Source organism: Aquila chrysaetos, chromosome 2 (genome assembly GCF_900496995.4).
Source record: "Aquila chrysaetos chrysaetos chromosome 2, bAquChr1.4, whole genome shotgun sequence".
Lineage (NCBI taxonomy): Eukaryota > Metazoa > Chordata > Aves > Accipitriformes > Accipitridae > Aquila > Aquila chrysaetos.
Window position 1 is genome coordinate 60,132,827 of NC_044005.1, and position 13,242 is coordinate 60,146,068.

At 43.5% G+C, this 13,242-nt stretch overlaps 1 protein-coding gene across 2 annotated transcripts; it reads right to left on the bottom strand.

Moving 5' to 3' along the window:
* Nucleotides 1-1,111: 1,111 nt before the first annotated feature.
* On the bottom strand, nt 1,112-11,961 carry LOC115348073 (amine sulfotransferase-like). Of its 2 annotated transcripts, XM_030030083.2 has the most exons (8): nt 11,846-11,941; nt 10,951-11,039; nt 8,774-8,946; nt 6,111-6,319; nt 4,278-4,404; nt 3,606-3,700; nt 2,510-2,690; nt 1,112-1,721 (listed from the first exon to the last, which is right to left on the bottom strand). In XM_030030083.2, the coding sequence occupies exons 3-8, from the start codon at nt 8,913-8,915 to the stop codon at nt 1,597-1,599; spliced, it is 879 nt and encodes a 292-aa protein (XP_029885943.1). In that variant the 5' UTR covers nt 8,916-8,946; nt 10,951-11,039; nt 11,846-11,941; the 3' UTR covers nt 1,112-1,596. The 2 variants fall into 2 exon arrangements, with proteins under 2 accessions (XP_029885943.1, XP_029885932.1); XM_030030072.2 differs by lacking the exon at nt 10,951-11,039 and having other exon boundaries at nt 11,846-11,961.
* Nucleotides 11,962-13,242: the final 1,281 nt, after the last annotated feature.

Consider the following 13,242-nt stretch of genomic DNA (forward strand, 5'->3'; position numbering starts at 1 on the left):
GTCCTACTTGTAATCGGGAATTCTGTTTGTACTTATGGCAAACTCAGCAAAAGGCCTGCATTAGGCTTCTGACTTTGAACTAGTTTTACCTTTTCTGTGGCCAGGGTAAATATGTACAGGTGGAAAAGGTCATTGGTCCCCTTGTGGGAAGTTCAAACTCAAAGGGCAGGGGTTGTGGTTGTTACATAAGTCAGGTAAGGGTTTGTGTTTAACTTATTTTCTTGCTATTAGGGATACAAAGTTCCAGAAGGAAAGATGATCTGCCTGTACAGTTGAAGGACATGAGAACATTCTTCTTGTAGGCTAATTATATGAGGTCACCTTTGCCTACAGAAGCAGCTAACTATGCAATGCATGAAGTAATTCTGCCCAGGAAAAAGCAGGTAAAATGTATTAGAATGCTAAAAGTATGTGGATTGAAAAAGAGAAGAAGGAGCTGGTCCCTTGGGGCAAGTGAAAGAAGCAAACAAACAAACAAAAGCCATTATGTGAACTAAAAGGATATTTTACATTTTTGAAACAATTTATGGGAAAGCCGATGATGATGCTCTTTGTCAAATCAAAATGATTATTTGGAATGGTTTTGAAATTAGAAGTTGTATCCTGCTGTGGATGGTTGTTAAGACATTGATTCAGTAGCAACCAAAAGCAGTCACTATAGTTTGATCATGTAGACAATAAAAAAGGCATAACTGTCTACAAAGGTGAATATATTGTAGACCAGATGCATGTCAGGAGTGCGGTTGTTGAATTAGCAAATTTTTTTTTTAGTTCATAGAAAACAAAAATCTTGAGATATGCCTCTGTACTTACCTTCCCAGGGGAAGTCTATGGGCAAGCTGCTGCATGGAGTTGAATCATGGACAGGTTAAACCGTGATAGTGAGTCAATGAATGTATGAGGAAGGATGTAGTCATAGACAGCTGGTAGTTTTTTACATCAGTAGCTCCAGCAGATCATCAGGTGTGACAGAGTGGACTTTCACTTAAAAACTGCTATGAGTATGGCTAGTGTTTTGTCTCAGTATTTCAAGTAGCAAATTGTGAGACCTGACCTCGAGAACCATAACAGACAATGCAATGAAGTGTTTCAGTCAATAGGCAACACCAGATAAGGCAACATAAAGGTCACTTTAATAGCAAACACTTGAGTATTGGTGTTTACCAAGGAAATAGGAACTCAAACATATCAAAGCATAACCATATATAAGCTGGTCAATCTTACTTCCAGTCTGGACATTGAAGTTTCTACAAAATAAGCCTCACAAAATGCATAAGTGAAACATTTTTCAGAAAGTTTTTAGCAACACCAATCTATCCTCACTTGGTTGTCTACAACTCTGGTATTATTAAAGCCAATGAAAGAAAAAGCAAACATGAAGAAAGGAAGTCAGTTTACTCAGAAAGTTAATTAAAATACCTTGTAAAATTACAAAAAGGAAGCTAGTGGAATTGAATAGCTTCCTCAGACAACATATGTTCGTGTGTTGTTATTGTTTCTATAACATAGCTGAAAATTGATGTATTTTCTTCTTCCAGAACTTCACATATGTCCATCCAGTATAAACACAAAAGGATGCTGAAACTCAAAACCAGCCTACATTTCATCATTAATATCCCAGATGAATTTGATGGGCAGGATCTTCATTTTCTCTTTAAGAACTTTGTCAAACCTTTCACTCTGTGCCACTGTCATGATGTTTTTCCAGTCTCCAACAGTGCCTGAGGGAAGAGGCAGCAAAGGGAGGTGAGAAGCAGAACATGCACCTCTCTGAAGCCTGCTGCAAACAGTGAGTGCTAGTCTTGGGAAGCACCCGGCTTCCTCAGCATCTCCCCGTTGCTGGCCTGCCAAGCAAGGCTCTGTGCGCTCCTTTGAGGACATGCTTCCAAATCTAGGTGCTGTGAATAAAACACAGCGTAGACCTATAATCCTGGCTCCTCATAGAAGTTACTCAACTCATTTGTTTTGCTGTTTTACCGATTCCTTTGAGATCAAAGAGGAAATTATTAAAAGGAACACCTCTCATTTTTCTCTCAGTGCACCACTCTCTTTAATCCCTGGAGGTCTCCTCCTACACTGAGCATTAGGACATCTTAGCAATGTCCAGGAGCCCAGGGATGCCATGTATGGACTTGGAGGGTAGCTGGTCAAGATGGTCTGTGCTCACACAATTAAGGTGACTCGTGCCTTGAAAAGTAAGAAACAGTAAAAAAAAGTATTATCTTACCCCTGGCTTGGTACAACCCTTAAATCCTTTCCTATATCTGATGGGCCTGTTACAACTGATGTTACAATCAGTAAAAATTACCTTTTCATTATCCTTAGGAAAATAGGTAAAATCACCGATGCCACAGCAATAAAACTCCTCCTCTTATAAATTTAATTTGCCACTAACCTGAACTCTCCTTCAAAAATGGGGCATTCCAGCTGAGACCAGAAATCCTAGGTTCATCTCACACCAAGAAGTGTGGGATTAAACAGTTGTTGCATCAGACTGCTTCCACTTTACCTTTTCTTAGAAAACTGCCCTTGTCTTTTGCTACGATGTCATCTGGCAGGTTCTCGTAGTTTGCCCTGGGATCTTTTCTCATGTTCTCAAATGCAGCTTGTCTCACCACACTGTCCACTTCCTCTTCGCTCAGCTTCCTGCCTAGGAAGTTGCAGATCTTCAGCACAGCGCTTCTGAGATCCTGCAATAACGTTACTTTGAAGAGTCTTGATGACGCAAAGAACTAAATGCATACAGTAGTGGAATACAGGATAATAAAGGACATACGTACATTTGTGTGCAAAACTGACCATCATTTTTATGTAAGCATGGTCTCACTTGCATCAGTTGAATACTGGAGAGCAGTGACGCCGTAGGTCACTGCAGCAGCGTGCCCTTGGAGTTGGGGAATCCTGTGTTCTGCTCCCCATCCTGCAAACCCAGTCTGCACCTCGTGTTAGGTGCCCCGTCAAAGTCACCCCTGGAATCGCGCCTGTCGCTGTGGAGGCACTCAACCCGCGGGGGTTTTGTCGGTCTTGTCCTAGCGAGGGACTCGACCTGAGCAACCCCAGGCTCCAGTCCGAGGGACCAGTGCGGTGGCGCGTGCCGCGGGCTGCGCTGCTGTGGCTAGGGCGCTCCGGGGCTTGCCCACAAGGAGAAGGGCAGCCACCTTGGAGAAAGGAGAAGTCGCACAAAGGCATGGGCAGCCACCAAGCAGGAAACTTCTGGTCAGCAATTTGAGAGCTCAAGTACTTTAAAGCCTGCCTCTTAAGCACTTCTTTCCTTTAGTGGAACTGTCCTTAGGAGCACAACATTCCTGTTGAAGATAACTTGCGAAAGTCTTGTTCTGTACTATTTCAGAAAGGGGTTTTTGGGGTGGCAGTGAAGATAACTTCTGTCATACTGGAAAGTATTTTACCTAGTAATTGTCTAGCAATTTATAAGACCTTGAACCGACGCAACAAATGACTTCATCCTCTCAGAAGTCTCAATTTGAATCTAATCCACAATGGATTAAGCACGTTCCAATATGAAGTGTAATTATAAAGAGCTGTCTGAAAATGCACTCAATATAGGAAGAGAATATCTTGAATACAGTGATACTAACTGACCTCACCTTTTTCATTTCTTCGTAGGTAAGGAAGAGTATATTGAAATCCTCTGCATGACTGTACCAGCCTGCAACGTGATCCAGCCACGAACTGGCAAGTACTTAGCAAGGGAAATTATTCAAAAAAATAAAGAGAAATACTATTAAAAGCTAGCAGTAAAACAGTAAAATCATTAGTCATTTACGTCTTTAAAAGGTTTTTTTAAAATAACATTTTTTGATAATTTGAGGGACGCATGCTCACAGTCTTTGTGACAATTCTCTGAGCTAATGTGACAAACCCCCTTTTGTTTCTAGTAATCTGAACTAGTACTGGCAGAAGCAAAAAACTTCTCTGTCTTTGCTGCACAGTGTCTATTCTTATGGTTTCAGCTCCACTAACCAAATGCAGAAAGAGATTTTCAGTCATAATGGTTATATTCTGAATCATCATCCAATTCAGATAAAATAAGCAGCTTGCATGTTGTTGGGGAGCAACAAAGCCATGACTATGCTACTCCCTTTGGACCTGCTTTCATCAGAAAAATGATGTCAAGCTCAGACAGCCACTGCAGCTTTGGATTCAGGTTACAGCATAGCTGAAGATTCTCTAATTTATATTTATTGTTATAATTAATCTCCATGCAATCTGCGGTCATGCAACAGGATTTGGGCTCCTTAGTAAAAAAGATATCCTACCTTTGCCAGCTAAAAATCTCTCCATAAAAACGTTAAAATCTGGTACTTCCTCTAGTGTGCTGATGTATTTGGAGAAGTGGTAGTAAGAAACCATAACATCCTTAGGGTTCCTGGTGACATAAATAATCTGCAAAACAATAAGACTAGTCTCAGAGATATTAAAGGACTCCATTACCCTGACCATCAGTGCATTTTTCCATACAGGTCCCGCTAAAAATGCGTGAAGACTGTTTGAAGGTGACAATCATTAGGTAAATTCTGGATAACATAGTGCTGTCAATTTGTTTATAGGTGGTGGTATTTCTGTAGTTGCAGTTGTTCAGTGCCTGCAGCTAACTGTCTTCACGGGATCAGTGTTACAGGCTTCAGTGATACTGTTCACTTGTGCAAGGCAGCCAGCACTAGAAAATCACTATGTTGATTCAGCTTCACATTTCTGTGTACAGTGACAATGAAACGAAGAATTTCTTGTAAATCCAAGCTTTGGTAGTGTTGACAGCATCAGTGCTCTGCGATGCTGGCCCGTGGTGCTGGTGCCAGAGGCAGCACGCAGGCAGATTTTGAATGACATGTAAGAGGGAGCCCTGGAATCTTAAGAGAAGGAGCTGTTACGGGCAAGGGTTATTTTGGCCCCTGCTGACTCCTGACAACACGAGAGCTGCTGCCTCAGGCACAGACCAGGCACCAGCAGTGAGATGGGGAGCCTTCTGCCACTTGACTAGCAGCATGTGCCAGCTTCTAAGTTTCTACTCCTTAACACTTAGTGTCTAATTAGGGAGAGAAAATAGAGCCTGGCATGTCGCCCTTATGAGGTTACAAATATTTGCAGGGAGAGACAGAAGAACCATGCTCTCGGACTGCCTTTCTAACTGGGTAAAATGACTACTTTTGATTCCTGCTTAATTGAAAATTTATCTGATTATCTTTAGTAAAATCAAACCCATTATTTCCATGGTATATAAAATAAGGGTTCCTAAATGCATTGCAGGAAAACCCAATAAACACCTAGGTCAAAAGCTCTGTGACCTGAAATCACAGAAAAAGTTATTCTGTGGTTTGATACAAAATACGAACAACCTGAGTGACATATTCAAGCAGAGGTGGAAAAGATCCCCCCCCGCCCCCAAGCAATATTTTTCTGAAGTCACAACAATTTCTGTATTTTCTGACATGCGTGCTCTCTGTGATTTTGGGGCAATTTTCTCATTCTTTGTTGGGCATCATTTGGATTTCAAATCTTCTGCATGTGAGCGTTCTCTTCTGAACTTCACTGGTACTGTGAAGAAAATGGTGAGCACATTGCAGTTTCCCATTACACCTGTATCTCTGAAGAAGCTACCAGCAGCACTAAGAGCTTGCCTCTAAGGAGGCATTTTCGATGGGAGACAGGCCCTGAGCTATGGCACAGTTCATGATGGAGAGTCTTATTCAGAAACTCACAGCACTGAGGAGCAAGAAAAGGCAGTTCTCAAATTCCCTCTCAACATACTATAGTTCCGTCCTACTCATATTTTCAGTGGGAGACTTTTTTTCAGACTTCACTGAATTGGACATTTTCACAAGAGGAAAATCAGCGCTGGTCTTTGACCCTGGCAGATCCTCCTGAGATGCACCACCCCTCTCTCTAACAGTGTTGGGGACAAGAAATTTGGCAAAAGGAAACGGGTGAAAGGGGCTTTAGAATGTCCCTTGCCTCCCCACATATACGAAGCAGGTTATATTTATACTGAGGCATGGGGAACTGAAAGAGGAAAAAGGTAGGATTTGGACCAATTCACTGAGGCAAATTGGCATGATTGGTTTTAAGGAAATTGTAAAAATAACATCACTTACACATGCTCTTTTGTTTCTCAGGTCTCTTGGAACTAAGTAGTAAGGCAGGTGGGTGGCAAAAATACGAGGCAAAGGAAGAGCTGCATAATCCTTATTTTCTGTCCTGTATTCCAGCCATGGGATTCTGTCCATGGTCGCCACATTTTCTGTTCCATTACGGTGGCCTTCATGAATTATTAAGCTCAAAATGTTCTGAGTCCACACAGTTCCTAAGAAGGAAACCTTTTTATTTGAACCTTGCTTGATTTTTTTTTTTTAATTAAAGATAGTATATTGTCATAAACAGAGACCCTGCACAGCTATAATGAGTTTCACTTTGTGAATACAAATACAACTTCACATACTGAAGAAAGCAAACATTGTCTTGGTGACTGCTGAGTGCAGAAGAAAGCATATTGTTGTTTCATCCTTGCAGAAAAGCCATGGCCAGTAACTAAACCTTCAATTCCTTCACCCCGTATACTCAACTTCAACACAAATTATGTCTGTCCTCACCCTCTTGTGGCAACATGAATTGCTGCATTTCTGTGGGCCATGCACCTAAAAAGATCTCATACGGAGTGGATCTGGAAGAGCCCTTTGCTTCCAGAACTCCTGCAAAGTGTTGTGAGATGTCATGAAACAAACAGCTGATAACACCATGCTTGTAAAGCACAAGCGAATGCTTGTGGCGACAGGCTCTCTAAAGTTCCTTGCGGAAGGTCTGACACCTGGGTCACAGCTGCTGGCAAGGATGACCTAAAGAGGCAGGACCCTGAAGGTGGCTGACTGCTGTGCCAGTATGTGTTCATGTGCCAGCTGGTAATGGTGGGAGGCAAATCCTGAATGATTAGTCCGCTTGGGCAATGAGCAGAATGGTTTAGCTCCAGGTCCTCTGGCCTTCTCAGCACTTTACTAGTGCTGGTTCCTTTCCCCTTTTATACCATAGACCAGTAAACGTGGACACATGAGAGAATTCAAATCAATGCAGAAAAGCATTGAATTATTGCTGTAGGTTACCCTGAACAAGCACAGAGAAAGGAAGGTATCTGAAACTGAAGGCTAGTTGTTAAGACCTCACCTGGGAAGGAAGCTCTTGGTTCTGGAAATTAGACAGTGTGCATGTTGTAGATTTAAAGTCACTGGGCAAGAAAAAGAAATAGCCTTAGGATTCAGAGGAACAATACCCAGTGATTTCACAGCTGTGTTGACCGTCTTGCTCTGCTTGGCATAACCAGCCTTGACAATTTTTCTGCGCAGTGGTAGAGATTCAACAGAAGGATTGGAGGGTACCTTAGATTGATAACTGGTGAGGAAGAATGAGGATGGTGGGACAGGATAGAGGAAAAGGTGTGAATGACAGGGAGATGACATTCTGTGCAATTCATAACTCAAAATCATCTTCCAACTCCTTCCCGTCCCAGGGTAGCCTATCACTTTGCAACATGAAACTCCTACTTCCACAGATGTGCTCACCTCACTGCCATAGCATCTTTACCCCTTAAATACTGCCTTCTCACCCTCCCTTTCTGCCTTACTTGGACAGCTCACACCAGTGCTGCCTGATGATGAGATAGCATCACCTGGGCTCCCTGTCCCCTCACTCTGTCACCCACAACCCCTCTACGGGCTTCTCGTATCACATCTACCTTCACCACAACCACACCTGGTGCTCCCCGCCACTCCTTCTGGGCTTTGCTCAAGAATGTCTTTCTGCCTCACGTATTTCGCTGAATAACTGAGGGAATAGTGAACTCCAGCAAGATGTTCAGTGATCCTAGGAAAAGGACATATGCTAACAAAACACCAGTTATGTTATCCGAAGGCTGCATCTTGGAGGCCGCTGAAGAAAACCAAAGGATAATGGCAGAGGTTCCCACGAGCACGAACAGAAGAGCACAGCAGAGGCCTTGAAACTACAAGCACAGATTGGTACCAGAGATGTCAAGGCTTCAGTCATAAATCACTGCTTAATGCATGATCAAGTCATTAATTACTAATCACTAAACAAATACAGTCTTGAAAAACAGGTAGACAGGTTTTAGAGCGTAAAGTGAGCCTGTATGGAAACATACAGGTCTAGGCATGTCAAGGCTTTAGATTCCATGTAAGATGACAGTGAAGCCAGGTGGTTGCTCAGTTGCATTTTCTTCAGAAATAGGAATGCAGAATTCATCACACTAGTGTCCTGTATTGCTATGTAGGTAAATAGTACTTCTTTAGCCTTGAAAGGAGGTATATATATCATTGACTCGCATTTGCTCTGATCTTCTGCTTGGTTGTAATTTGGATGCAGCAACCCCCAAACCATCTTCCATGTGAGCCCACAAATCATTCCAGATATCCCACGATCACCTCCAACAGTCGTGCACCCAGCCCTACCAAAACTATATATGTGTTTTGTGAGGCAAAGAAGGTCAGTTTGGTTTGTGTGGAGCTTGCTCTGAGTACACCTACAAGACTGAGTCCAAGAACAAGGTCGACCAATTCAGTTGGACACGAGCAGGAACCTTGTGTCTGGCTGTTCAGGCCATGTCTACGCAGGGTTTGTACTTAATGCTACACTGCATATACTCAGAGATGATACAGGTCTAAAAGCAAACTAACAACCCGAGGTAATTCTGCAGTTAGATGGCTGAATAAAGGCAGACTTTCCCCCCCTTTAGAAGCAATTCCATTCTTACCTGATTTTGGGTAAGTAGCTAAAAATATGTCACTATCTTTGATTTCAAAATCCTCCAGGGAAGCTACATACTCAAGTGAAGTATTTTTTACAGCAAAATAAAACCCTTTGTATTTGAATAGATAGTCTTTTGATGGTTCCATTGTTAATCTGTTGTCCTTATAGGCAAATAACCTGCAGTAAGAAAATATAAAGTTATCTCCTTTTCTTTGCTTGTCATCTCACAGAAACAAACAAGTAATTCCAACAAAGAATCCAATGCTGGTAAATTTTATCACTATGCATTTCAGCAAAATTCTGGAAACAATACACTGAAATTTAGCTTTCAGGTTTTCACAAGAACATCACTGAGGATACAGTTCTAATGAAAAAAAAAGAAAGGTGTATACAGCAATACCCTTTACTCATATACAAGTGTATGCTACATGCACCTAAAAACTAATGTAACTGAAGGCAACCTATGTAAAAATCATTTGTCAGGATTCCTCTAGAATCTGCGTGACTGTAGAGTTTTCTTTGGGATGTCAGTAGCTCTTGAACAGATCTAGCTTAACTACCAAGCCCTCTTTCTGAATTTTGTGACTGTGTTCAGAAAGTCTTAGTACAATTTCTGCCTCCTTCTACTTTTTCTCTGTCTCATTACTAATGTTTTTGCCATAGTAAGCATAATTTCTGCAAACTAGGATGGGTAATCCTGAACACGTGTTATTTTCTTAAACATGCCTACTCGTTTTATGAGATTGTTATCTTGTGTCTCATTAACTCCATTGCCATATATTTGCCAGGAAAAGACATTAATCATTGTTGTGGTGACTAGGGAAGGGCAAACACTTAGGGAAGAGTAACAGAGAGACTGAAGAGAGAGACTGACACTTGTAGCTGAGCCAGCTACAAATGGAGCATCTAGGTTTGAAGGTTTTGGTCTGTGTCTGTTCTGTAGTCTTTGAGCCAAACAATACTTCCATGGATTTCAGTGAGCTTAACATGCCGGTGTCTCCCTCCCTGCTCTGTAGATGAACTGTTTATCAATACCATTAGACAATGTACCAGCCTTGGCAGGAATGACATAAGCAAGTTCACTTCCAGACTTGGATATCACAAGCATTATCTTACGTGGGTTAAAATATATTTGGAAAGAGAGACTTTCCTATCTGGAATTTTGTCGGGGTTTCTGTCCCCTGCCTTCCCCTTGCAATGTGACCGTTCCCATGCCCTCTTGGACTGCTGCGTTTGCTATTGCTTCACCGTCGGGGTATCACCGCGGCTCCACCGTCAGGGTGTCACCCTCGCCCAGACTCGTCGAGTGAGCCGATCGCGCAAGACGTACCAGCCAAGCGATCTGAATTACCGCAACGGGCGCTCCTTGGAAACGAGGCCGCCGATCCCACCTGTTATCGCTAGCTTCTCCCCAGTTCGTGCTCTGCTTCCCCTTTGCCTTCCCGCTCCGTGAACCACCCCGGCCGGGCGCTTGCTCCCCGCCCGGCCCCGCACCTCACCAGCAGCGCTGCCTTCGGCGGGAGCGCTGCCTTCGGCGGGAGCGCTGCCCTCGGACCCCCGCCGCCAAGGACGTGCCCTCCCGCTCAGATGCCTCAGAAAGCACCTGGGGATCGCTGCCGGCTGGCAGGGCAGGGGAAGGGCCCACAGCGGCCGCTGCCACGACCGGGGACACCCGCTGCCCACCCTGCCCCGGGCAGACGGGGCCCGGTTACCTCCAGCGGCCGCAGGAGGACACACAGGCGTCCCTCATGTGCCGCGAAGGCTGTGGCAGGCCCCAGTCTAAACCACTCCTTGGGCATGCAGTGCTACCAAGTTTTAAGACAAACATATGCCTTTGTTCTAGGAGGTTAACCAAATTTAGCTTCTCCTGTTAACACCCGAGCTCGACGGCGTCAGACAACAAAAAAATCCTCTGCTCTGGGGGGATGCACAAGCTCAGTTCCACCGCCACAGACCTGCGGGCGAAGAAATGTGGCTGGATGTCTCCTCCCCGGGGGTACCGACCCCTGTGCTTGCGCTGTCCCCCCTCCACCCGTGCCGGCGGCGTGGGCCACGGCAGGGCAGCGAGGGCAGCGAGGGGAGCGAGGGCAGCGAGGGCAGCGAGGGGAGCGAGGGCAGCGAGGGGAGCGAGGGGAGCGAGGGGAGCCGCCGCTGCGTGTGGTGAGGGGCCGCCTGCCTCACCTCACGGCGACAGGCGCTGCCCGCGTCAAAGCCTGTGAGGTGCTTCACTGCGTTCCACTGGCGGAAACGACCCCCGAGGAATCGCAGCTCTAAATGGAGAAAAAGCCACGTTTAGAAACCAAGGGATTGGTACGCTTTCAAATTCGAGTTGTGGTAACGAAGCTGGGGAAGTCCTAAGGATGCAAAGATACGGAGAACGAGTGAAAAATGTTGCGGGAGAACGAGCAAGGAATTTGTGGGAAACAAAAAGGGGACACATTCAATGCACAGTATACAGAAACCTTGATCTTGTTCTGTCAAAACCATGATTTTTTTATATCAATTTGGGACAAAGGTTGTTGCACCGCTTGTTTCTTACCAATGTATGAATATACCATGAAAAAATATACCATGGACAAAAAGCCTTGCCCTGTTTCCTGGAAAGCCTGTTCATGATCTAGTGTATATGACAGGAGAAAAAAAAAAAAACATTCAGGTGTGCTCATACCAGCCAGCCATGTATCTCAAAAACACAACTCAAAAATCTCTCTCCAAATGCAGACACAAAGGTGTCTGCCAGTTAATCTTCTACATCCACAGTGACCGCACACTTTTACTCTGCATAGTTAATTATCTCACAGCTACGACTCCAATTTCTTTGTTGAGTGATACAGAAAAGCCCATGTGATACTTCGGTTTCCACACCAGCACTGAGATAACCCTGCTCTGGACAGCCGTCCTCCTCTCAAGCACAGACCAGCTCTAGCCCCTAGATCTCTGCAACTCTTTCTGCCAGTACATGCCAAAATGGTCTACAAAAGAGGTCTATGTACAATTATTATTATTTTACTGAGAGGGTAATAGAGCATAATTTAACTCACAGATCTACTGTTCTAATAATTTCAGGCATACTTACCTCCTCTGCTCTCCGTTCGGTGCCACGGAGACTACTTCCCAGCTCAGTGAACGTGAGTAATTCCAGAGATCTGTGAGCCGTCACATTTCCTTTTTAACTGAGATGTGAACCTGTGGACACTGTGCTGGTTGGCTTGCTTTCAATATTTGCTTATCTTGAACGCAGACAGAGATTAGAGAACTAATAAAACTCAAGAAAAAGTGAAAGCAGTCCAGGCAGGTTTTTGAAATTATTTAAATGCTCATTTTGATTTCTGTTCCTTCTTTTTTTGTCAACAGCATTACTGAGGAAGATTGGAGAGGAGTAGAAGTAAGTAAAATCTTTTGCTTTTTGCTAGATTTTGGTTTTCTTTTTTCTCAGCTTTCACTGAACTTTTGCCCAAATTGTTTTTTATCTCCAAGCTAAGTGTGACAGTAGTCCCAAAGAATAGCCTGAATCCACTACTCCACCAAAGTGGTTGATCAGACTGGTCCAACCTGGTTTCAGAAACGAGCCTGGAATGAGCTACTTGGGTTAATCACATTTATGTGTTCATATTAAATTTTTCTGTGAGGTATTTTATAAATGAAATAAAATAATGTCTGAGACATTTCTCACTGAAACCTGCACTCCAAAAAGATCACAAAGAAGAACATTTTGTCCCCAGTTCTGTGTTGTGTTTTGTATAGGATTACTTTTTAACCTGGATCAATTGCCCAGGTAGTCCCCAAACTTGCACAACCGATCAGTCAGGTTGGTCAGCATGTGAATGAGCCAGAAAGAGGAGTAGGGCTGAGGTTTTTTTCACCACAGAAGAAACCCTTACAGTGACAGATTAAATCTGTTCTGCTTTGTTTTCTGCTCCAATCAGGCACGTTCCTAGTATTTTGTAACTGCAATTTCTATTCAAAGTGCTTAATAATAATGAAAGACAACAACTATTGATCCCCACACTGGAGGTGCTTAACCAGATGTTCCAGCCCCTGGCACATCGCTCTGAAGAATCTAAAGAGTAACAGCTATGGTCCCACATCAGCTTTGTGAACTAGCTGGAGAGCCAACAAGGTGTGGTTAGGGCAAGAAGCGATATTTTCCAGTGAAAAGAAGTAGTGTGTAAAGCCATTTGGCCTTTGGACAGATAGTGAGTGGGGAAAGCATATGAATCCTAAGAATATTATAAAACATCAGCATCCTAAAGTTAGGATTTGTCCCTGCTTGTCAGTAACACTGAATTACAATCCATCTGCAGTTAATTGAACATAGGTTTCATGTATATTATCTTTTTTCAGGATAAATAGTCCACTCCAATATTAATAATTAACTTTGGGATCCAAATACCTAACATATACTTATATTGTAGGTGCAGCTGCACAAAGTTCAGTGGGAGACTGGTAAAGGAAATGTATGGTTTATTGTGT

Bases quoted from the DNA above. Each gene is read 5' to 3' on its own strand.
- LOC115348073 (XM_030030072.2), bottom strand. From the start codon at position 8,915: ATGGAACCATCAAAAGACTATCTATTCAAATACAAAGGGTTTTATTTT. The intron at 4,405-6,110 runs GTAAGTGATGTT...ATTGTTTTGCAG, and splicing joins TGAGAAACAAAAGAGCATGT to ATTATTTATGTCACCAGGAA. The intron at 3,701-4,277 runs GTAGGATATCTT...TCCCTTGCTAAG, and splicing joins GAGATTTTTAGCTGGCAAAG to TACTTGCCAGTTCGTGGCTG.